Genomic DNA, 24,691 nt, shown 5'->3' with positions numbered 1-24,691 from the left:
CAGAATCTTAGAGATTACAGAAGGAATTATGAACACAGTTATTAAGACAAAAAGCATGATTTCCATAGTATAGTTTCCTTTTCCATGGCAGTCACTAAAGGGATGCTATCATTTAAGTTTAATGTGAATTTCAAAAGTGGAAAGATAAAGTCTGCAGGACAGACTGGCAACTCGGGGTATGCAAAGTCATTTTGTAGAGTAACTTGATTTCTTTGTTCTTTGAACATTTACTTCCAAAGGATTTTTGCCACAAAACAGAATTAACTTTGAAGTAACTGGAAATCACTTCAGTGATATTAAGCACACTACATGATAACACTCAGCACATGTTAAAACTCAGCTTTTCATTAATTTACACTGACTGGAAACTACTTCAAGCTGAGGGAATCACTTACATTGAACAACATTAAGAAAAAAACCAGATAAATTAAACCGGTTGATCATGCAGACGTAGTTCTATCAAACTAGGTGGTGTGAAGGGTGTTCAGAGGGTGATATTCCCCATTTTATGATCCAGGTTTTCTGTTGTATATCAACAAATATTGCTTAGATTTATTACAGGAATAGAACTTCTTGTATCACTGGAGAAAGGATTTTTCCATAGATTTGTTGTTCATAGTTTAAGCATCTGTGCTTGATGAAAAGGCTTCAGGCACTTAAGACACTTACTAAACCTTTGTTATTTCTGTTGTAAACCCTGTATGTCCCACTGAATTAGCTGTAAATGAGGATACCTACAGGGTGGAGCTGTAGGAATTAATATACTAAAGCTACTGAGGAAATGTGACAGATGTAAAGAGTCAACACAGGTCTCAACCCCAAGACACTTGAAATTCTGAGAGCTCTGAAAGTCCAGCTCTTCAATTTCACATTATTTAACATAAACTAAACATCTGCATCACCAACTTCGACTTCAAAACTAAGAATTTTTGAGGCTGACAAAATACTTCCATATTCACACACAAATCATACACATGGGGGAAAAAATTTAGCAAGCAGATGAACAGTTGGAGTGGCTAATCTCTTAATCAGTATCCCCTAAAAAAAAAAAAATAAAAAATATCTACATAGCTCATCCAGCAGTCCAAAGACTGCTGAGCAGGAGGCCCGTATCCTGGTGATGAACCTGATGGGCCAAAGACTCTTCAAATCACTGGCAGAGAAGTGTTGGATGCCTGAAGATAGCCTAAGAGAAAAGGGTCTTTCTGTGCCTGTTGTGAGAAGGAATCAGGCAGAGAGAAGGGGCTGGACAGGTGGTAACAGCTGGAACAACACATTTTTCTCCTTAGGCAGAAGAGCTGGTGGCCTATTAACTCCCATAGGATGCCACCTTCCTGCTTGAAGGGATTTGATATGTAATATCAGTTCTTCCCCAAAGTCTCACTTTCCATTAAGAATTTAATTTTTCCTTTAAAATCCTCATGCTGGGGGTGTGAGGGTGGGTGTTAGGGGCAACTTGGTCATATAGTGCAGGCAGGTGGAATGAAACAAGTCATAAAGGTAAGGGGAAAAAACAGAAGTCTATTTTCCACAGTTGTTCTTTAAACTGCCTGTGAACATTTGGTGCTTCTGCTGGTTGGCCTTCTCTCCCCTGCTGTGCTGAATCAAAGCTTCATAAAGTCCCTGCTCTTTGCAGAATGCAAAGGGAACACTTGTGACAGGCAGAAAATATTACTGCTGGCAGTGGATCGTCAGTTCATCAGGGGAGAACCGCGCAACCAAAATACTGCACAATACAAATGAAATTATGTTGTCCATCCCCAGGAAAAAAAATAATCTGCATTTAGCACTTGAGATCAGCAATAATTGGATGCAAAGCCTGGGGGAAGACTTGAAAAATCAGAATATAGGAAAGAAAGAAGATGTGATAAAGCAAACACATTATTGAGGAAAGAAACATGTCTGGACATGCAATTGCATCCAATATGCAAAATTTGCATAATATTAAACCAAAAAAGAAATAAAGTAGACCAAAACCATTTTGTATTTTGGCTTTTCAAGCAAATTTTGAAGCACTTCACTCCTGTGTTCCTAACAGGAGGCTGCGATAGGAAAAAGGATTGAATTCCAGTTGGATACGTAGGAAATCAGTTTACTTAAAAAAAAAATACAAGCTTCAGAATTATGAAACATCCCCTTGAAATGTTTCCTAAGGCAGATGAAATAAGACGCACCCTTCTGACTTGAAAAGATCATTCAGTCTTTTCTCCCTCTCACAACTTTGCAAAGTTAGGGCATGTGCTTATATTCCTTATTGAATGATAGAACAATTATCAACTACTCATTAGCAAACAAAAATATACACATTTCACAATAACTGGAAACCTTTTCTAGTGTTCTGTCACCATTTCAGATTGATCTAAATTGCTGTATTTCTGTTTAAGACACTAAAAGATTAATGAAACCACTAAGTTTATGGCTTGGGCGTGGTTAGAATAGAGTGCAAAATCTTGACAATTTATAAAAAATTGTAACAAGTGTAAATTGGGTTTCTCAACTAGCTAAGCAATGGTGAAAACCTGCTAAGGAAAATAAGCCAGGCAATACTGACACTTGTGGTCATTTCTAGATTGCTATTTTTCATTCTGATAAAAACATGCTTGTGATAGTTAAGAAACATGCTGGGATCACAAAGTAGCTGAGCAAATTACAAATATTCTACAATCCTGTCCTCTCCACTCTAAAGGACCAATGGCAGAAGAGCAGAATGGCCACATAATAATGCTTAACACAGAAAATTGAAACTAAGCACTTATGACATTCTGTATTAACACGTTTCAAAAAAAAAAGTTTAAAAGGAAATAATCAACCTTGAAAGTGTTGCCACTAATCATTTTGAACTGTCACTTGAAAGGTTTTCAACACATTACAGCTGAAATAATACTGCATTTTACTACGATGAAATTGAATGATCTTTGCAAAGTATTCATGAAGTATTCAGAAAACACAGTCCACATGGGAACATTCAGTCGACAGATCAGCTACGATGTACGTATTTAGTTTAACTTTCATGGGACTTGTGGCCACCAGGCAGAAAATTACCACTCAGTACACACCTGACTATCGCAACCACTCTAAATCGATTTGAGAAACTTCTGTTAATGTTGTCAAGAGAGAACTTTATTTAATGGCTCAACCTTAGGGTCTGTTTTATTTTAAAACCAGTTAGATTGTACTGACACCCACTAAAAATGACATGTAGGAAGCTTAAGTTTTTCTGAAGAAAAAATTCCAAACTTACACACCTTTGTTATACGTAAGTGTATTTTACATAGTTCATAGTTGTCACGTGCACAGGTTATTTTAAGTAGACATCTTTTCTTACTCCTTGCATTTGCTTCTAGCTTTGCAGAACTCACTGAACCATCAAGCTTTCACTGGCCACAGTAACTCTGTAGTGTTCCTTACACACACGCTGCACATCTTCACATCAGAGTAACTCCTTCTTAGTCTTAATAGATGGCAGCATTTCAAACACTAACATTGAAGCTTCTAATTTAAGATGTAACCATAGTAACATTACAGAACATACTACTCCTTGGATCAAGAACAAGCAGTCCACTGACCCTTCATGGTGAGATTTAGCCGAAATAAAGCTCATTCCAACCTCCAGCCCAGCAAGATTACTCAAACCTTCAGGTCATATTTCCAGTACAAAGCAAGCTCTGCCCTCCTGAAATACCCAGAAACATACAATATCATACAAAAATAGTAAAGAAAAAAGTGCTATATAAAGAATATCTTCCTGAAACTTTGACTCTCTAAAGCTACATCAGTCACACCCAAATATAAAGTAGTAAAAAATCAAAAGCTTTTCCTTACTTTCCTGTAATATGAACAAAGATCTCTTCATCCTTTAAAAGCAAAGAATGAGTGTACAAAAGAAATTGTTCATTACGATATAAGAATTCAGTATTCAATTTGCTCACATAGTAAGACAACATATTTTACACATATTAACAAGCAACAATTCTGCCTGAACTTTACAAGCTATGCACAAGTGATGTGGTCATATAATTAAAAGCCAAAGCTGATGTCTGCTCCCTCCTAAATTTACTTTAAAATGGGTTCCATTTAGAAAAAATGGCCCTTGGGATATTTGTATCCTTAATATTTAATAATGAGCATTTATGGAAAAATAAAAACAGCTCTGCCCACCTCAATATGTAAACATACTACATATAACTTACAAACCTTAGGAGATACACTTCAGGTATAGTGAAGCAGTAGTGAACAAATTAAGTGGAAATACTATGGATTTTAATAACCATTCTTTTGAGATTTAGACTCGTTTCCCAAATACAATGTTATGTGTCTTCTCTGGAAATTCAAAAATCAGAGACAGATTTACACACTAGTATTAAAAAAAAACTCCATTACTTGCTTCTTTGTAAATCAACACGGGTAAATTAACTACATGGATATCTCACTTGATATCCTACTTGTAGCTCAGAAAGCAGCAAATTGACATTATTCCTATCCAAACTCTGTCACATATTTCTATACATACAGCAACAGATTATATAAAGTTCTTTATATTATACAGGGTAAGGATAAGAAAGCTTTGTGAGTTTAAGTGGAAAATTCAGTAGACTGAGCACACATGCAACCTTTCAAAGCACCGATTCTCAATTATTCATAAACATCCCAGAACAGTGAGTGGTGCTGGGCACAGGTGTCTCCTCTCTCACTCCACCACCCCTCTGGTCCCACCCTCCATTATTTAAATACAAAATATTTTAGAGTGTAGGAGATACAAGTCTTTACTGACACGCATGTTAAATTTATAATTAATATTTAGGGAATATGCCAATGCTCCTAAAATGTCCTGAGATAGGATCATAGGATTTGTGGAAATTATCATCAGGATACCAAATGCATACATTAAAAAAGAGATTAAATTAATACAGAAAGTTAGTGTACACAGATTATTTATTTTGGAGGATATAAATCTGATTATGTTTTGAGTAAATTATCAGAACATGTATCTAGAATAGTAAAACACATTGACTGCCTGGGGAAGACTTATTTTCCAGTAAAGGATGTACCTATCCCCAATCCTACTAATCAGAGATACCATATGATAGAGTGATTATATTTTCTTTATCCTTTGGCTATTAAAAAAACCCACCAAAAAACCCCATAACCACTACCAGTCTAAAGAGCTAGTCATTAACTTTTCAAAATAGATTTGACACAGAGTAACTAATAATTACTTGGGTAAGTATGCTGGTAGCTTTCTATTTTCTGAGCTATCTATTGTGATATTTTATTTATAACATATAGTAAATATAATAAGATGGTTCAGCATAGAAGGGTCAGTCATTGAAAGAACAGAAATGGAAGGAACACAAGTTTCATTAGGACCAGAAAGACAAATTCTATAATACAGGTAGGTCTGTAACAGATAAAAGACATTTCAGATTCATCAATAATTGAAATCAAGTGCCCCCAATTCTGCAATATCAGACTTCGACCTTTACCAAGGAAGAAAGCCATTAACAGCAGAAAGGCAGCTTAACAGCATGTGCTTATACATTAGTGTCGTCTAGCTTAATTGACTAACATAAGATTACAAAAAAGCAGCTTTTATAAACTAAGCATGTGTAAAGGAAGCATGGGCGAAATACATATTTATTTTTTCTTAGGCATGATGGCAAGGAAGATTTATAGTGAAGGAGAGCCAAATGGGTTAAATCAATCTTCGGTATTTAAATGCTTATAATTCCTTTGCACTGCAGAACAGCTTTTGGAGTACAGGAATAGAACGTCTAGCATTAAAAATCCCCTAGAGAATTGTAAGTTACAGCGTCAAGGAAAAGTGAAAACAGTTTGTAAAACCCCTCAATCACTTATTTAATAATCATACAATTTTTATACTATTCACCTATCATTGTGCTTGAACTAAGTATGTATCATTTATCAAATAGGAGGAAGAGCCTGTAAAGCTTTCTGGCTGCCTTCGCATTTAGTCAAAATGAATGCAAACAATCACGTGGGATTCAGCCAAGCAATGACGTTAAATTCTGCTCTGTCAGAAGACAGCATCTGTCAAAGCCCACATTTAAACTGCTGCCTGCCTGTGCAGCAGCTGAAGAGCTACCGAATGGATTTTATAGACCAGAATCCTCGGTTAAGGCAGCTCAAACCCATTTCTATTACTGCCTAGCAACAATGAAGGAAGGAATAGAGGGAAATCCTATTACTGAAGGCAACTGAACCACTACGCGCTAGCACTCCCTGCTAACGTTACCATTAGAAATATGGATACTGAGGAGAAGAGAACACAGCACTGCATTGTCCGACAAGGGAAACACCAGATGTAAAAGCTCCAATACATCGGCTGGGAACGCCAGACCGCCCCCGATCAGAACAGAAACGAGAACCCCTGTCCTTTTGTTTGAAGGATGAACAATAAGCCCCGAGACAAGGACAACACTTATGAGCAAGGAAGGTAACACAGCAACGAGCAGACAGATGGACAGATTGGATACTGTGAAAAGCAATCGCAGGAAGCAGACTGTTGGGGGATGTGCGCATGTTCGATAGCATCTTTTTTGCTGAAGTGATGGCGTGCCAAAACTATTTTCTGTGGTTATAATCCTCGCACCATAAATGGCCTGACCAAGGAAGGTATGTCAAATCCTTGTGTGTGATATTCATTTGATTTGTCTGTTACCTTTTCAGCCATTACAGATAATGATCGTTCCTAATTTGCAGGGCCCCGAGATAACATGTCTCTGAGCCGAGAGAAAGAATTCTAGCAGGTTTTCCTCTCCCACAGCACAATGTCACTGCCTTACACTTACTAAATGCATTGCTTTCAGTCTGCACAAGGCTGGTGTAGCTGGAGAGGAGGGATTAAAGGGATAATGTTGCTACAGTAATGATTGCTTTTAACTGAGAAATTAAAAACTCAAACCCCTCCAATACAGAAAAAACAGTTAGAAATCCTCTCAAACTAGGTCAGAATTAATCCTTATCTGAAGTAATTGTAAAGCACTGGTAAAATGGCCATGATGTGACACACTGAGAGCACTGAACCACCAAAACAGACCACACTGTCAAATTACGCTATCTTAGAAGTGCCTTCAGACCTTTTTACACTTACATTTGCCGCCTGAAACCTAAGCAAAATGTCATGAGGCTAATACCAGCCAAGCACAAACTGGGAGTGTGCAAAAGATTAGACATGATTTAAACCATCAGCAGTGCAATCAGGCACCACATTTTACAAGTAACATCAGGCTCCCCTGACACCCCAAAAGGAAATCTTCAAACACTATATGTTTAAAATGGTGAGCACATAACTTTTCTCATGCCATCATTACAATTTGTTTAATATGAAAACACTGTTTACCTTTGATTGTAAAATGACATTCCATCTAATTGCCGTTCATTTCTATTTATTGTTGAAATTTAAATACTTCATCACTAGTAGCAAACAAACAGGATTAATATTTACAATACAAGTTTAAGACCTAAATCTATAGCAATGTAATACCCCACAGAAAGAAAGTGCTTATCTGCAGAATCTACCAATAAGCATCAATAAATCATTAAATGTCAATATAAACGTGCTTTCTTTGCCCAAGGCAATGCTAACATGCAATAAACCAACTGCAACTGGAAAGAGTTCACATACCTAAGGATGCAGCATACAACAGCCACTGGTTTCAGGCCACTTTTAAGACATTCAGAAGGCAAAGTCTCTTTCCAGAACTTTTAAAATTAAGAAATTCTACCTTCAGGCAATATTCCTGGAAAAGCATGCCTACCTCGTGGTGCGACTTTTGCATCTGACATGTAAAAACCTGCCCATCAAACCTCATCCCGAGTACTGTTTTGTGCAAAAGATTAATGCAGTTTGTAAGTGAACTCAGGCACATTATGTGAGGCCTAATATGCAGCCGCTGCTGCTGTTTATCAGAGTACCGACTCAGGCTGCCTTTTGAACTCTTCCCTCTAATTAAAGAGTTTGCCCACACAGCTAATCAAAATATGAAAATCCAGGACGTGTGAATAGGAAGTCAAATGCTTCAATCTGCAAAGCTATAATTACAGAGCAGAACTGAAAGTACAAGGAACCAAAACACCAGCAGAGTGCAGACCACAAATAAAAATTCAAGAGGCATTCTCAGTTTAGATATTTGGCGTTTGATAATGCATCAGTGACTGCACAGTCAAGTGCCGAAAAATGAAGTAGAACTATTATAAATCATATCTTCAAAATACAGAGCTACATGCAACAACACACTTTCAGGGGACAAGGTGATTGTATCGAGACCTTTTGCTATACTTAGGCTTGTGTGGTTTTTTTTACCTACTGCCAATGGTTGGTACCTGCTCACAAGCTTCTGTGAAATGAGATTTTAAATATTTGGGCAGAAGCAGTAACACACTAACCCTAATAAAAAAGTGAGAGAAAACCAGCATTTTTATGATACTATTTGACCATGTTTTAATATATATTGATCGCTGCTTACATTATTTTTAAACCATGCATTCTAGCATGTAGTATTTTTTAAAGGAACAATTGCTATTGGTGTATTTCAAATGCTTAATACCCACTGTGTATTTTGAAATGTTTTACACCTGAATTACAAAGAAAATGAGAAGTTGGTTTTTTTTCAGTCAATAGTTTTATGAAGCTATGAAACAGACATGGGTCCTTCCCCTGGCCATACAATGCCTTTTTAAAGGGCAAAGAGAGACTGAAGATTTTCTAGGAAACTCCCACCTTACAAAAAAAAAAAATCAAGGAAATATGTAAGAAATTACTCTTTAATTTTTTTATAATTCTAGTTCCATCTCTCACTGTTAAACTTATTTTAAATGTGCACAATGTGAGCAGTCTCAATAAAAAGGGTTTCAGCCATTACAACTGCCTTTTCCAGGACACCTTCTCAGTGCACCATGGAAAGACAGCACCTGAAAACAGTTTCAGTTCACACAAAAATTTACATAACTTAAGATTCTCTCTTTCACCTATTTCCATAAGAAAGTAGGTGCACAACAAAACACCACCTCAGTTAAAAATTAAACACAGATTAATAGGGCAGTATTTGCAACTAATAACTGTAGTTTTAGAAGCAGAACAATTCGGTGTGATAAAATTAATCCAAATTCTAGTTGCTACTCCACATTCGTGAAATTCTGGTTTTGACTTTCTTCCTAAACTGCGTACACATGCAATGGAATGATAATTAATCAAATACGCCCACTGTTGCCCTCTGGTATCAGACAATTAATTTCCCTGAGATCTAGGGTACCCTTTGAAGCGACATTCATGTTTGCTTATGCAGAGATATTTTTCCCAAATAGCTGAGTGTTCATTTAAAACTCACTGCACACTGCAGAGAAACTAAAAATTATTAGTTCTGAGGGCATGCTTTTTATTTTCTAAGCATGCAAAAGCAGGTGCAAGTGGTCAGATAAGCATAAGTCTACATTTGGGGCTTAGTTTCTTTTACATAAGGATAATGTCTGAATTAAAGCAGCATAAAAAGAGTAGTGTGGAATTTCAGGTTAATTCTCAAGCTACATACTTTAGACACAGATGTTTAACAGCTTTAAACCGGAAAATAATTTTTAGAACGATAGCTCAGTCTTTAGTAAGTGGCACCAGTCCCAAGCAGTTTAAAAAAAATAAATAAAAAAATCAGAAATACTTTTGGTGAGCTTGAGAAGAAAATTCATGAACGCTGTGTAACAGCACAACGACAGGAAAGAGTATAATAGATCACTAGGCAAATATTTTGCTATTTCAGAAAGAATTAAGGGGCAGTGTTGCCTTTTGAGATACGTTTACATGGTTACAAACCACAGTTAAAATCCCCGCTTACTTGCTCCTCCTAGTGGAGGTTCGCAAGAGAGACCATTCCGACTCGGTGCAATACCGCTTCCCCCTTGCTTCCAAATACCATGATGAGGTGCCTTCTGCATACACGTTGTTTTGTTTATATATAAACTGACATACAGTAATTAAAATAAAACTCAGTTATGCGTCTGTCCCTACCCTTTTGAAATACAAATTTTCCTTTACATGAACCAGGTAAATTGAATGTTGTCACACACATACGATTTAATGATACATTATTCAACTGCCATCTCATCTTAAATTACTTCCTTCCAGTGTAAAATCCTGTAATTTCCCATATAACATGTCACTTAGTTTTTAAATGCAGAAATTAATCCAAATATTGGTTTTAGAAGATAGCAAAGCAATTAATAAATTATAAATTTATATTAGAAAAAGCATTTTCTATGGACTCTTATTCAACTGTCATCCTTCTTCCTATACAAAACCCTAGGGCCCAGAAATAAATTAGAGCAAATTGAAAATCACAAACGAATTGCTACTGTGCAGTGAAAGGTTCATTTACGAGATGATATGATCAGCTTTTAATATGCAACATCATGAAGCTGCCATATTGACTCTGCTCTTGAATATGAAAAAAATTTAAGAGAAAATGAAGCACAGACTACTTTGGCACTTTTTCCTACAGCTACAGCTGCTGGTAACAATACTTGGAATTTCTGTATGATATCAGCATTACAGTTAGTTACATATAAATTTATAGAGAAAAAAACAAAAATCATGTTCCTCAGATCTCTGCCTACTAAAAAATCAACAGCTTAATTTTTCATCAACTGCACATGAACCTGGCACAACAGCCAAGTGTTCCATTCAATATTTTCCTTCATTATGGCATAGAAGGTTAAAGGTGCCTGAAAGTTGACTGAAAATGTTACCCTGCGTTACCATCTGAGGGCTGTGCAGTGAGGTTACTGGACCCTGAAAATTAATTTTGACAGGTGCATCTTCTCATTGACTTTCTGAACACAGTCGGGGCCGGTGGAAACACGCCAAGCAGTGTACTGTGACTAACACAACTCTGCCATAATCAACCTTGCGCCGTCTGTCCCACCACCAATACATGACCATTTTACAAAAAAGGTTTTTAAACTGTGAGCCATACTAGCCTCTGCATGTCAAATCAATTTTAATTAATGCCAATAAACCTTCCATCTGGTATCAAGGCCTTTTCATTCAGTCCTTCTCAAACACTGTACAAGGATTTCACAGACAGTATACATGAAGCTATTTTATGTCTACTTCATGCTTTTTCCTGCTAACATGATCAATTTATTATTTTTTCTTTTTATCTTTGGTACTCAGGATGTTTGTCAAAACTTCTACCGTGAAAAAAGCATTCTTAAAAGCTAACAAATCAAGTCAACTTTAACCATAAAACAAGGTTGGCTTTTAGCATGAAAAAAAGAATAATCAAACCTTACTTATATTAACATGGGTTGTTTTTTAAAAAAAAAGAACTCAATTTTATGTTTACATCTGCTTTCTCATTGTCACCTTTTATATTATGAGCATATAAAATTAAAGATATCTGATTTTCTTTTTTTAAATCTTTGCAGAGTGAGCCATTTGGAGACAATTACTCAACATTAACAAAAGAAAATGAATACCAAAGAATAGCAGTGGATTCAAAAACGATCAAAAAAGCATTTTGCTCGGCCATTGTCTCATATCCCATCATTGGATTCTTACAACATGCTTCAGTGGAGAAGACGACACTGCTGCTTTGCAAAGATGACCTGGAATACCAAAAGGTCTCTGTTTCGCACCCATCTCATTGGCCTGATCTCTCTCGTATTTCTTTTTGCTATGTTTCTGTTCTTCAATCATCACGAGTGGCTGCCAGGCAGGGCTGGGTTCAAAGAAAATCCCATGGCTTACACTATACGAGGATTTAGATCTACAAAAAGTGAGACAAACCACAGCTCTCTAAGGAACACGTGGAAAGACGCCATACCTCAGACACTCAGGCCTCAAACAGTCACCAACTCCAACAACACGGATCTGTCACCACAAGGAGTAACTGGCTTGGAAAATACACTCAGTGCCAATGGAAGTATTTACAATGAGAAAGGTACCGGGCATCCAGCTTCCTACCATTTCAAATACATCATCAATGAGCCTGAGAAATGCCAGGAGAAGACCCCTTTTCTAATACTGCTCATAGCTGCAGAGCCGGGCCAGGTGGAAGCTAGACAAGCTATTCGACAAACTTGGGGTAACGAAAGCCTGACACCTGGCATCCAAATTGTTCGTATTTTTTTGCTGGGGTTAAGCATCAAGATAAATGGATACCTCCAGCGTACAATACTAGAGGAAAGCAGGCAGTATCACGACATCATTCAACAAGAATACTTAGACACATACTATAATTTAACCATTAAAACTCTAATGGGAATGAACTGGGTTGCATCTTATTGTCCAGATGTTCCGTATGTTATGAAAACTGACAGTGATATGTTTGTCAATACTGAGTATTTAATACACAAGCTTCTGAAACCAGAACTTCCTCCAAGGCACAAGTATTTTACAGGTTATTTAATGAGAGGTTATGCACCTAATAGGAACAAGGATAGTAAGTGGTATATGCCACCTGATTTGTACCCAAGTGAACGTTATCCTGTATTCTGCTCTGGAACTGGTTATGTTTTTTCTGGAGATTTAGCAGAAAAAATATTTAAAGTCTCCCTAAGCATCAGACGTTTACATTTAGAGGATGTATATGTGGGGATCTGTCTTGCCAAGCTGCGAATTGACCCTATGCCTCCACCCAACGAGTTTGTCTTCAATCACTGGCGAGTTTCTTACTCCAGCTGTAAATACAGCCACCTAATTACCTCCCATCAGTTCCAACCCAGTGAACTGATCAAATACTGGAACCACTTACAACAAAATAAGCACAACGCCTGTGCCAATGCAGCAAAAGAAAAAGCAGGCAGGTATCGCCACCGTAAACTGCACTAGAAGGACAACGCTCCCTCTGTCAGATGTACTCCATGTGCAATTTGTAAATACCGCTGAACGCATGTACAGTGAAAATGGATGAGCTTAATGGGACAGCCTTTAGTTGATCCCCATCACATAGTGGAGTCTGAAAATTATTTTTTTAAGTTAAAAAAAGCATAGCTCTTGATAACATGAATATTATGAAACTATGACCAAAAGGTTTTCCCAGCAAATTTGAGGAAAAAAAAAAAAGAAGATGGTATATAAGGATTTTTGTGTTAATGTGCAATAATAAGCATGCACACTTTGGTGGTACAATTGCTGATTTATGTGCCAATAAAATATAATTGAGCATATTTTCCACACTAAAATTTCGTTTTAAAAATGCATTCATAGCTGTAGTTCTCTCCAACGTAATGATTTCTTGTTATCTAGAATTGCTATAGAATGAAAAATGAGAAACTAAGGAAATGCACAAAGGGCAGATCAGTTTTACCTCCAAATACCACTATAAATTATTACATGCTTCATTAAGGTACAACACATTTAGCAATGTCACATTTCCTATTTAGTAACACACTACCAAGTAACTCTGAAACACTAAGTACGTACTCTCTTAAAATAGGTCCAGTTTTGGGAAGGTTGCTTATTTTGGTTAGGAAGAAGGGATAAATGAAATCAAAGGTCAGAAGATTGCCGCTTTGTACATCACTTTCGGAAATGCAAGTGCCGTTCTCGATTCAACTGTGGATTCAACTAGATTCTCCTCAAAAAGCTGACTAAAAGTTACTTCATTCTCTAGAAGTTATAGGGCGAGCTCCTAAAAATCTGGTGCCAAGTAACATTCTCTTTGGCATCTTCAATAGCAGATTCAATGACTTTGTGTAATTTCCTCACGTAACTTCAAGATAACTCAAAGGCTGATCAGAAATGCAAAATGGAACTTCAAGTCTTTCACTGTAGTCTCGGAATTGTCCCATTTTGTGGGAAGAGGGAGAAAACCAACCAAATCTTTGTTCATTTTGCTCTTTCCTGCCTGCCAAAAAGGAAAAGGATCAGTTAAGTGAAAAATAGGTCTGCTGGAGGAAACTAAGCCACGCACCTTACTTTATAGGTGGAGAAAGCTAGGTCATGGTAAGATTGAGAGTTCCAGATAGCAATGTGGGCAAGAACAAAATCTAAGCAATTTTTGAAATTAAAGCCACAAAACGTACCATTGAAAATAAGTTGTGAGAAGTAGGTTAAGTCTATTTACAGATTTCCAGTTTTTTAACAAACGGAACTTTTAAAGTTTATTTTCCAACGAAGCTACAGTGGAGTTTTATCAGATTCAGGTTATTACTGTTTGTCACAGTGCCAGGGTAACCAATACCCACCTCCGATTTAGCAGCAAATGGTGGAACTGTGATTAGTTTTCTGTTTGACTGGGACTTTTTAATTGGATAAAATACAAATATTTGATGTACTTTTATTATTTAATAAAATTGATTATATTTATGGTCTTCAGACTTCACCTTTTATGGGAAAGCTCCTCAGGAAGAAATAAATTCCTAGCTTTAGCATTACTTTTAGCATGACTTTTCTAGTGTTTCTTCGTTCCGAAAGCCTAGTTTTCATGCCATGCACAATACACAGATCACAGCAGGTTTTTTTTCTTCGTAATGAAAAGACAAATCTTCTTATTGAGCACTCTCAGCAGCCCTAAGGCTGACTGTACCCAGGAACTTACACACATGAACAGACTGTATCACACTGGGCTGGCCCTCTGAAGAAGTTCTAGGAGCTCTTATTGAAGAGGCAAATTTGCTTGTCACCATTTTTTTGGGGTGGGGTTATCCTCCACTATTTTTGTCATCTGCTGTATTTGAAGTATGGTAATCATTTTTCAAAATACCTCAAACTGTAGAAACGTCCATTTCTGGAGAACATAAATGTGTGTAAAAATAGTACCTCTCTGCAGAAGAGATTGCTCCAACTAGATTGAAAGTGCATCTACCTACTTTTGGTGATGATTATTTGCGTTCATGTAACACACAGAGATGCAAGCTACATTAGAAAAAGTCTTTGGGAGTTATCTTCCAACACCCATTTGTGGTTTTCTTCACACTCCATCTGCCACCTCCCTTCCAGCTAACTCAGGCCACAGTTAATATCCCAGCTGAAAGCCACCTGGCTTAAGTTAACTAGATGCAAGCTTTACACAACAGTGCAAGTTTTAGACAACCAGAGTTAAGTGTTGAAAGCCAGCTACTGCTCAAGGGTATTTGGTTCTGGAAAACTTACAATCCCATAAATGCCTCTCCTCAAGTAATGCTGGCCAAGAACAAGAGTCCATCCTCTTGGAGAGGACTTCAACACTGTTCCCTGCCTTCAGCACTTGCAAGATAGACTGTAATGTACTCTACTTGGATTTTACCAACTCTGGCTAGTCCTAAATGCTGTTACTGGATTCTGGCTATAATCCAAGAGGTTAATGACTAAACTTTAAATAGTTTGGCACTTGAATCATGAAGTTTAGCAGCCAAACAATCTCTCGGGTCTTCCACTTTGGAGCTCATGCACGATGCTGATTTGCCTGAGCTTGGCAGAATTGCCATACAATGCCTATGAATTCAGTATAATCAAACTTTTTGCTAGTTAAAATACTAGTGAGGAGTATAAAACATTAAATAAAAGCCTCTTTTAATGCCCTTTTAAAGGGTCCAATGTAATTTTTAAAAATTTATACTAATGTTGTGTATAAGTTGAAACTACTGTATAAATATATTTGAATCATTATCAAGACAGCCAAAGGTTACTTAAATCATTTGCACCCAAGTACTGTTTTTTTGCACAATTCATTGCAAAACTTTCAGAAGCAGGAGGGACAGCTTGTAGGATGAAATATGCAAATACAGAATGAGAGATCTACATTCCAATCTCTAAATGTTTTTACTGCTTTCTAGCTTGTGTTAAAGCTGTTTGCTCACTCTACTAGAATATAAAAACAGTTCTTGTTAAAAATAGTGCAATAATTATTTATATCATTAAAATCTTTAACAAGTTCTTTTACTTCCTTTCCCCATAAAGCAAGACCAAAAAAAAAAAAAAAGCATTTTCATTAGCAACACGATACAAGCTTGTATCTAAAAGTTTAATGTCTGCAGTACAGAAAAAAGAAGAATTAACTACACTCAAGGAAATATATAAGTTTGTATAATATTTACTTTAAATATTTTTACTTGTCTGTGTCCGCGTCAGGTTGAAAATAAATACAGAAAGTCATAATGACTCAACATTTATTATAGGGAAAATTATGCAACTTTACCAGTACCATCATTATGGCAAAGAAAAATCTTAGAAAAGTGAAGCATGGTAACACAAACGAGAGATTGGAATTCCGTAACTTTTCCCTACTTATTTAACTTTCAACTAAATAAAAATTTACACATTGATACTAGATGACCAAAATGAAGTTTCCCAAACAATTGTTATTCACCAACAACAGAACTGTTTCTTTCACATCTCCAATTAAATCAGTGATGTGGGTATTTTGCAGATCACACATAGATTTGAGCATGGAAAATGCGCAACTACAGGTTTTGGTGTAATACAACTGATCCTATTCCCAGCCACTGACAGATTTTTCATGGGTAAAGTTCATGATCAGCTATAGTCTGGAAAAAAATTACAGATAAAGGTAGTTCCAAGCCTCAGTGACTGGTCTGAGGGAAAATTCACTGTCTATTACGATCTTCACTTAAATGTTATAAATTACTTTTATGTCCTATAAATTTAAAATTATATGATGGCAGTGATCTAGAAGAGATGAGACAGACTGGCTTTCAGGTTAACCTTACTGGAATAGTAATATAAAGTTTGCTTTTCTTTGCAATGCAGTAATATAAAATGTGTCAGTCCGTATTTACAAAATATTTTCAGAATATATTAACATGTTAAGATATGCAGTCTCTCAAAATCCATGCTAAATCAGGCACTGGAGGGGGGGGAAGTGCATAGAAGCCATTACTTTAGACTGCCCCCCCCATTCAACTAATTTTTCTGATACAGTAACACTATCCCCAATCATACTTCAACCTAAAATATCTATATAATCCCACAGTGCAAGAAAATCTTCTCTCTTGAATGAATACACATTGAAATGTGTGAAAAGTTCCTAGGAGGAGATGAAAGGGAGAGGGAAAGACGCTAATATAGAAGCTACTATTTCTTAACATTTGTGCTACTATCAAGAACAGGCTTCTAACTCATTTGCAAAAGCATCAGTAGTTGTTGACAGATTTTTTCCAATTTTAAACCCCATTTCTTAATCCCTATTTTATGCTGTCAAATACCACAAATACTGGACAATGACTTGATCTACTACAATAACCACACCTATAAAATTTGAAGAGCATTATCACCCTTTTAATTTCACATCGCTCTTCCAAAACAGCATGCGATTTGGGTGGCACGCAGGCTCACCTTTGCTGACCACAACGATTTCAGAGTGCAGATCATACCTAACAGACATGGCATTTGCTGTGTTACTACAGGTTAAAGCTCTAGCCCATCCAGTCCCGCCCCCCATCTCCAGTTCTGCTTCCTAAGACTCGGCTACTCTGGGGGGGAGAGCACGGGGGATGCCAGCTATGCAGCGCTGCACTGGGAGAATGTAGGTCAGAAAGGAGAGAACGGTTCTCCGCTTTGTACCCACGGCAAGAGCGAAATCAAAGGCTTTCCAGGGCAGGAGGCTAGGGGAGGGCTGTGGTGAGCAACTTCTTACAGTAGGTCAGTTAAAAAAGCTCTTGAACCTCAGAAAACAAGAGTGAAACTAAAAGCACAGCAACTGATCAACACCTCACAGGTTAAAAGCTATAGGCTACAGGCTCCATGGCAAGCAAAAGCATTAAAAGCCAGCCCAAATCAGAAAGCAGAATCTGAATTTCTAGTGACAAGTGCTTGCACTTCTCCCCCTCCGGAGAAAATAAAAATCAATTAGGCAAATCCATTCTTCTAGCAACATTTTTAGTTTGTGGTTGCAGTGCATGCTTTTTATTATGGCCTGTACCGAAGAAATTGCAAGACCTGACACGATGGCATGAATAGCAGGTTGGTAACTCCGCAGAGAGTATTTTGCGTATAGGGCTGTCAGTATACAGTCAAACCAAAAGCAAAGAAAACTAGATCACTTGTATCTAGGATTTACATTTCATTTTCAAAGAAAGAGTTAATTCCATTCTTCATTTGTCCCTGGTTAACTCAAAAAAAAAAAAAAGAAAAAAAAAGCCTGGTACAATATGGTACCTTCCTTTCACAGTTAAATGACTGCAAAGGAATTTAGCTGAACATGGGATACGGATGAAAACTACCACGTTGCCATCCTGATATTACCATGGCAACGGTTACAAGAGCTTTCTTAAGCATTTAAATCTGACAGTTTTCATGATAACACTAACTGGATGATAGTAATGATGCATTTTGATTCATGAGTTAACTGCTGTATAACTCAAATCACAGGCTATGAACCATTCCCTTTGCTTTTCTCAAGGCTATGCTCGTGGTCAAAACGTTCTGACCGAGACAGTAACCTTGAATTACCACTCTCAAAAAAAAAAAAAAAAAAAAGTCCCTCCAGCCAGTACAGGGAGTACTCATGGCTTAGAGCTTTATGTACTCTCTCAAAGGTTTCCATTTGAATGCTTAAGTTGTGCAGAGCTGGTGCACAGGGTGGAGAAGTTGAGGCTGCTAAAATCTTTGACAGGATTTCTCTCAAAGGGCTTCCATTCGCCCGGGAATGAGAGGACCTTGAGAGGAGAGCACACTTTCTATAGAGTGAGTTGAATTGCTGCCAATATTTTCCACGTATCATTTGCCTGAGAGAGGAGGAGGAAGAAACCAGTGTTTTTCTACAATCTTTCTAAGTTTGTAACCAATATACACTTTTTAAAATAAGAAAACACTGCAAACTGCTTTACCTCACTGGAGGCCCAAGTATTCTGAAGAATATACAAGTATCCCTGCGAGGACAAGTCCATCAGAACAAGCGCATCCATTTCTTTTTAGCCTATTTAACTTTATCGAATACTAATTGACATTTCAACTGTTTAATATGAACCACTCACTCTGATCTCGCAGATGCTCAGTGTGGGCATAACTGAGAACTCTTTTTTCTTTACCTCAGTAGAAAGCGAAGTGTGTGAAACACGTTTCTCACGCTAACATTTTACGGATACCAGCTTTGATATTGTCTTGCAATTAATTCAACTGAAAAAGATGAAGAAACTGAGAACAGTGTAAAATCCTTAAAGGTTTAGAATTTCCCAAGACAACAAAAATCAGACATGGGGAAATAGCCATGCTTGCAAAGATTTAAGACATTAATCTTTTCAACACAAAAAAAGTCCTCAAGAAGTTCAGTATTGCCAGTTCTTTCCCCATTAACGCTTCTTAAAGTTTTGTTTTAAATTAAAAATTAAAAACATCCATGCTGTCATAAAAACACCAAATCCCTTAACTCTTGAAAAACCACAATCCCACCACATCTTTTTGCATGGAAAGGATACATGTTCCCACATCTCAGTAAGCTCAAAATTTAAACCAAGAAAAATCTACTGGCACAACAAATCCTTTGTTAATAAAACACCGAAGAAGCCACCAAGGAAAACAAAGACCTTGCTCTCTCCCTTGTTAAATATTTAACATATCCTGCGTTTAAACAAGCTGAGGTCTAAAAAATATTTTGAGACTAAGAGAGATTCTAGGTTTCATTCAGGATTTTTTATGTTGCTGTCATCGCTTCCAAAAGAAGTGTGAATTAAGAAAACAAAAAACCCATAACGTACGTCATAATTTAAGCCTGTTGTGCCACAGTATATAGGTTGATGCAAGATGATAAAACAATAATGAAATACTGGAAAACACCATCTCAGTCAAAAATTTAGTACTGCCACTTAATGCGAATGCCGGTCTTTTTACAGGCATTCCTCCAAAGTCCACCTAGGCATTGATTTTTGTAGACATAAAAATTCAACTCAATTATCCAGACTTCTGAATCAAGAGAATAACCGATTTCCCATTGTATCACCTTTGAATAATTTAAAGTATTGCATTTCATTGATTGTTTTTTAATGTAGAAAAGGGTAACATTTTTATGTGCCAATAATTTAAAGAAACAAGATTACAATTCAGTGGTACTCTTAACAGTACTTAAAACGCTAAAATAAAAGTAAATATAATATACATACCTGAGGGGACAACTAACACATCTGTTCCTCAAAAAGCAAATTACAAAGCTTATGGTGTAAGTGCGCTGAGGCACACCAAAGGAGAAAAAAAAACCCCAAACCAAAAAACCCCAACAAACCCACAGAAACCACATTGTTCCTATATAAATGCATGTTCAACAGAAAAGTATTTTCAATAATGTCTCTATTAATGTCATGAGAAAATTCTACCTTTCAAACCTGAAATGACTTTTAAAAGTTGAGGCAGCAGATTACTCCTATAATCTCACCAAATTTGAGACTGTTTATCTATTTTGGAAGTTAACCGCATCACTTAAAAAGGTAATCTTCTTCCTGAATTCTCAAAATGGTAAAAAAAAAAAGAGGAAGAATGATAATCACAATTCTTTTACTTTACAAAAATCAGAATTTATTCACCTTTAAAACCCACAGTTACTATGTCATACTATCCAGCTGTGAATTATCCGCTTTTTAAAAGTAGGCAAGTTTGCTTGTTATATCCAGCAAAGTTAAAATTTTTTTTTTTTTAAATAATTAAAATTCAGTTGAGAAATGAATGCTGCAAACAACTTTAGATATCCAACTTTCAATGAAGTTAGTAAAGGACTTCTGCCCTTCATTTGGAGGCTTTAAGCCTGAGTAAAACATAATACTGCCATGTTCATTAAAAAAAATGCACTGAGTCCCTCAACCATTTATTAATTTATTTTCCCTTCCACCATTTCCTCATTTTCTACTAGTAGAAGTTAAACAGTTTGAATGATTTATTGCCCAAATTTCATGCTAGCAGACCGGAATGGAAAAACTAGAATAAAATACACAATTACATTTCTTCCATAACCCTCCGTCTATTCATCAAAAAAACTTTACACACATGAACACACACTTTCTCTAACATCTTTTGCACATATTCCATAAATCGAGCCATTTTGAAAAACACTACTTTTGTTGTGCGTAAGACTCCTTATGACAACCAGTCAAATATTAATATTTTATCTCTTCCAGTTCTGTAAGAGAAAAACAACTGAATCTTTTATTAAAAAGTTTTCACTGTAAAAGATTTTACATGCAATAAAGAGTTTTTTTCCACCCATTTCTTATCACAATGTTCTCTTAGACTTGTGAGCACCTGAACTATTAATATAGTTGGATTAATAATACCTTGATTTACTCATAGAACAGATGAATCCTAGAATGTTCATGACAAAATTGATCATCATGAGCATTAAATACCTTTTCTTTTTTCTCACCATCCATGTACAATTAAATTGTGGAAAGCAGTACACGCTATCATTCTAGCTAGAATATAGCAAAGTACTTTGCATCAGGTTAAAGCGCTCAAAAGAAAATAGTCACTGGCAGAGTCATTTCAGCAGATACAACTATGTACAACTATGATCCAGTTTGAAGTTAAGATAAATTGCAGAGCTGGATGGTGCTCATGCTCTGAAAGGATGAACTGATTCAATCATGCCAGAAAGTTGAGTAGCTGGCCTTCACACTGTTTATCATATCCAGAGGTATAATGCAATGTGCTGGATAATTTCCATTATTTTCTGTGACACTTAAAGTGCCTTGGACAAAAATAGCTTTACATATTTGCTGAACAGATTTTACACTGGCTTTGTCAGTTACTTAAAGTGAAAAATTATCACAATGAGATGTGTTGCCATAGAAAAAAAAAAAAAAAAGACTGCCTCCCACCATGGCCAACTAAAAAAAATTGGCATTTTGTTGGTTTCAAATGTGGCAAATACAGACACAAGAATCCATGTTCACAGTTTGTCCCTGGCTTTTGGGAAGTCAACAAAAGTAGATTTCATTTTATAATGGTTAATTAAGTTTTCTTTTCTTGCTATCCTACTTACTTTTGACAACTACCTCTTCACAGCTAAACAACTTCTCAAGTTATCAAAAAAAAAAAAGTGGTAACCCATTAGAAGTGAATCTCTGCAAGACGCAATATGAAAAACTCAGCATTTTTCTAAACAAACCCCATAACAACCTCCCTGCCCACCCAAACACTTCAAGAACGTGCTAAGGATGAAACATTCTCCCTGAGAGAAATCTCTAGCCTGTCTTGTTTTAAACAAGTGAACATTGACTCCATAGAGATCACTTTTTAAAAAAAAAAAAACATTCAGAAGAGATGACACAAACCTGTTTCTGATAAATACCAAACTACAGTTTCTGACTTTTCTATACAACATTTTCAAAGCTTACTAGTAAGCTTGAGTCCTTTACATGTCATCAGAGAAATGGTCATATATTGCAGACCAACTCTTTACTTAAAAGTGCCATAAGATGATATTTGACCAAATCAAACTGACTCGTTTCAATAGTTTGCCAAAGTACCAATACAGATTTAAAAAAATCCAGTAATTGTAAATAAATGTTACTACCAACACTCCCTCCCTATGAAGTTGACAAAATTTATCCAAAAATTCACAGAAATGTTACCTAAATTTCCCCATTAACTGAAAACTGCAAGGATAGAACACAGTAATTCATCTATACACATTCAACTATAGGGATGTTTTAATCTGAGACTACACTATTCTCCACATATGCAGTATGGGAAAAGAAATTATCAATAAACATACTTTGCTGCTGCTAAGTAAATTAAATGAAAAATACCCCAAAAAACAGTAGAAATAGTTTGCAATTTTTGTGCATTATTCTAAAGTTTTAAAATTGAGACACTTCAGTAAGGGCTACATAGTATATCTCTTTCCATTAAATAGATTTTTTTTTTTTCCAATATGCACAGAACTGCATTATGAAAATTTTAAAAGGCACTGACTTTACTACTGAATTTACATGAAATCCAGAAGATCTTGAACAGCGCATGCTGAAAAATGCGCAGTCTTTACAGGCTGGTTAATAAATACCATTGTAGTTCTATATAATCTAGCCATTACTACCTGGACTGAAGAGAAACAGTTTAATTTTATTTGTGGCTCTGATTCCAATCAAATCTGTAATCCCATGCGAGCTAGTACTCAACATACACAGCACTAAGAAATGGGACCTCAGCAAGGAGAGAAGCAGGAAATGCATATGACAGTTCGGGGAAGCTGCTCCCAAACTTACTGGGCTAACCAATGATCTAAAGGTTTATAAAGATTCAAGTAAAGGTAAGAAGTCAAAGCATATTAATTTATATGCCTTCAATTCCCACATGAGTTTTCTAATGCAGGAGTAAATTGGCCTTCACTCATGGTAAACCAAGGAAATTAAACTACATCTAACTAAAGCAATTTTCTTCCTAAAGACATCACCAGCCAATGGCAATTTAATGCATTGTAACTTATGAATGTTGATGTTGTACACTTTGGTAATTTGCTTTAATTTGCTTGAGTGCCTTGATCTAGATATAGCCTTAAGGAATACTTGTATATTACCATATTGCATCATCCTTTGTATTAAGGAGAAAAGGTTACTTCTGAATAGCAGAACTATGAAGCACTTGCTTTAACAGGAAAATGCAGACGATTGTCAAAGACTCTTACCCACGCTCAGGTGGCAATAGCTTCACTCTGAAAAGACCTAAGGTGTTTAGTTACAAATGAAAAATAACTTCAGATTTTACCCTTTAAAAAAAAATCCTGTATTGGGCAACTCAGCAGCTTCAAGAGAAGGCTGGGAGAAAGTTTCAGATGATCCTCAAGTCCCCGAAGGGCACTTACAGAGACTCAACCACTACCAAGAAAGGTAGCCACACAAAAAAAGGTTGTTTCAGACACAAAGGTGGGGTATTTTACCCCCTCCAAAGCTACATACAGCTAGTGTTCTTTGACTGACATTTCCATGAGTGTAAAGGCACTTCCAGAAGTCAGTCTGTCACAAAATCCATAAACTTGATGGGAATCCAGGAAGATCTGATGCTGAACAAGGCAGATAACCTGTGAACTTAAACTATCAAATAGCTCCCACGTCAGCTGCAGGCTGGAGGCTTCTTCTGGTTAAGAATCAGTTTATATCAAAGAAATAACATCTGTAAATATTGCTAGAAAGCACACAGGGTCCACCAAGAGTCTCTCCTACAGGAACTTGGTAATAAGGAGTAAGCATGACCTCAACCAAGGCTTTATCAACAGAAAAGAAAAATATTAAAAGATTAATCAAAAGAACTGAAAACTGAGCCCAGATGTAGATAAGTGTATACCTTTTTATGTAGAAAGTTTCTAAGTTTTAAATATTTTAGAGTGAAAAACAAAAAATTAAAAAGTGAAATTCAATTCACCTAATATTTAAATTCACACTGAAGTATAACAAATTCATTACATATCAGTGTTAGAGTGAACGAATTATTAATAAATAAAACCAGAAGACAACCAGAATACATCTTTTTCCTCCACCAAGATAATGTCACAAAGCACAAGAAGTTTAAAAATGACCGAGAGCCCTCCCTCCTCACCAAACAAAAAAAAAAAACCAAACCCAACCCAAAACAGAAAGGCATTTATGGCTTTCTGCAATTTAACTAGAAGCAAAACCTTTCCCCCCCCATCATCTTCAGACTTGCCAGAGAACCTTACTCTACTTCCTTCACCCTTGAGAAAAGAAAACATCTGCCCACCCCATCAGCTTTTAATTTTCTTATGGATAGAATTAATTTAGCTTCCTTCTGGGGATGTGG

The 24,691-nt window shown here is 36.4% G+C and overlaps 2 protein-coding genes across 2 annotated transcripts in view; one reads left to right on the top strand and one right to left on the bottom strand.

Moving 5' to 3' along the window:
* Nucleotides 1-24,691, bottom strand: part of CDC73 (cell division cycle 73) — a 109,258-nt gene that overhangs the window by 33,526 nt on the left and 51,041 nt on the right. The gene's annotated exons all lie outside the window — the stretch shown is intronic.
* On the top strand, nucleotides 11,573-13,057 carry B3GALT2 (beta-1,3-galactosyltransferase 2). Its single transcript, XM_074152325.1, has one exon. It carries the CDS (start codon nucleotides 11,573-11,575, stop codon nucleotides 12,839-12,841), a length of 1,269 nt encoding a protein of 422 aa, XP_074008426.1. The 3' UTR covers nucleotides 12,842-13,057.

This window comes from Numenius arquata, chromosome 8 (assembly GCF_964106895.1).
Source record: "Numenius arquata chromosome 8, bNumArq3.hap1.1, whole genome shotgun sequence".
Classification (NCBI taxonomy): domain Eukaryota; kingdom Metazoa; phylum Chordata; class Aves; order Charadriiformes; family Scolopacidae; genus Numenius; species Numenius arquata.
Note: the sequence above shows the minus strand (reverse complement) of the source record. Positions and strands in the feature narration are given on the sequence as shown.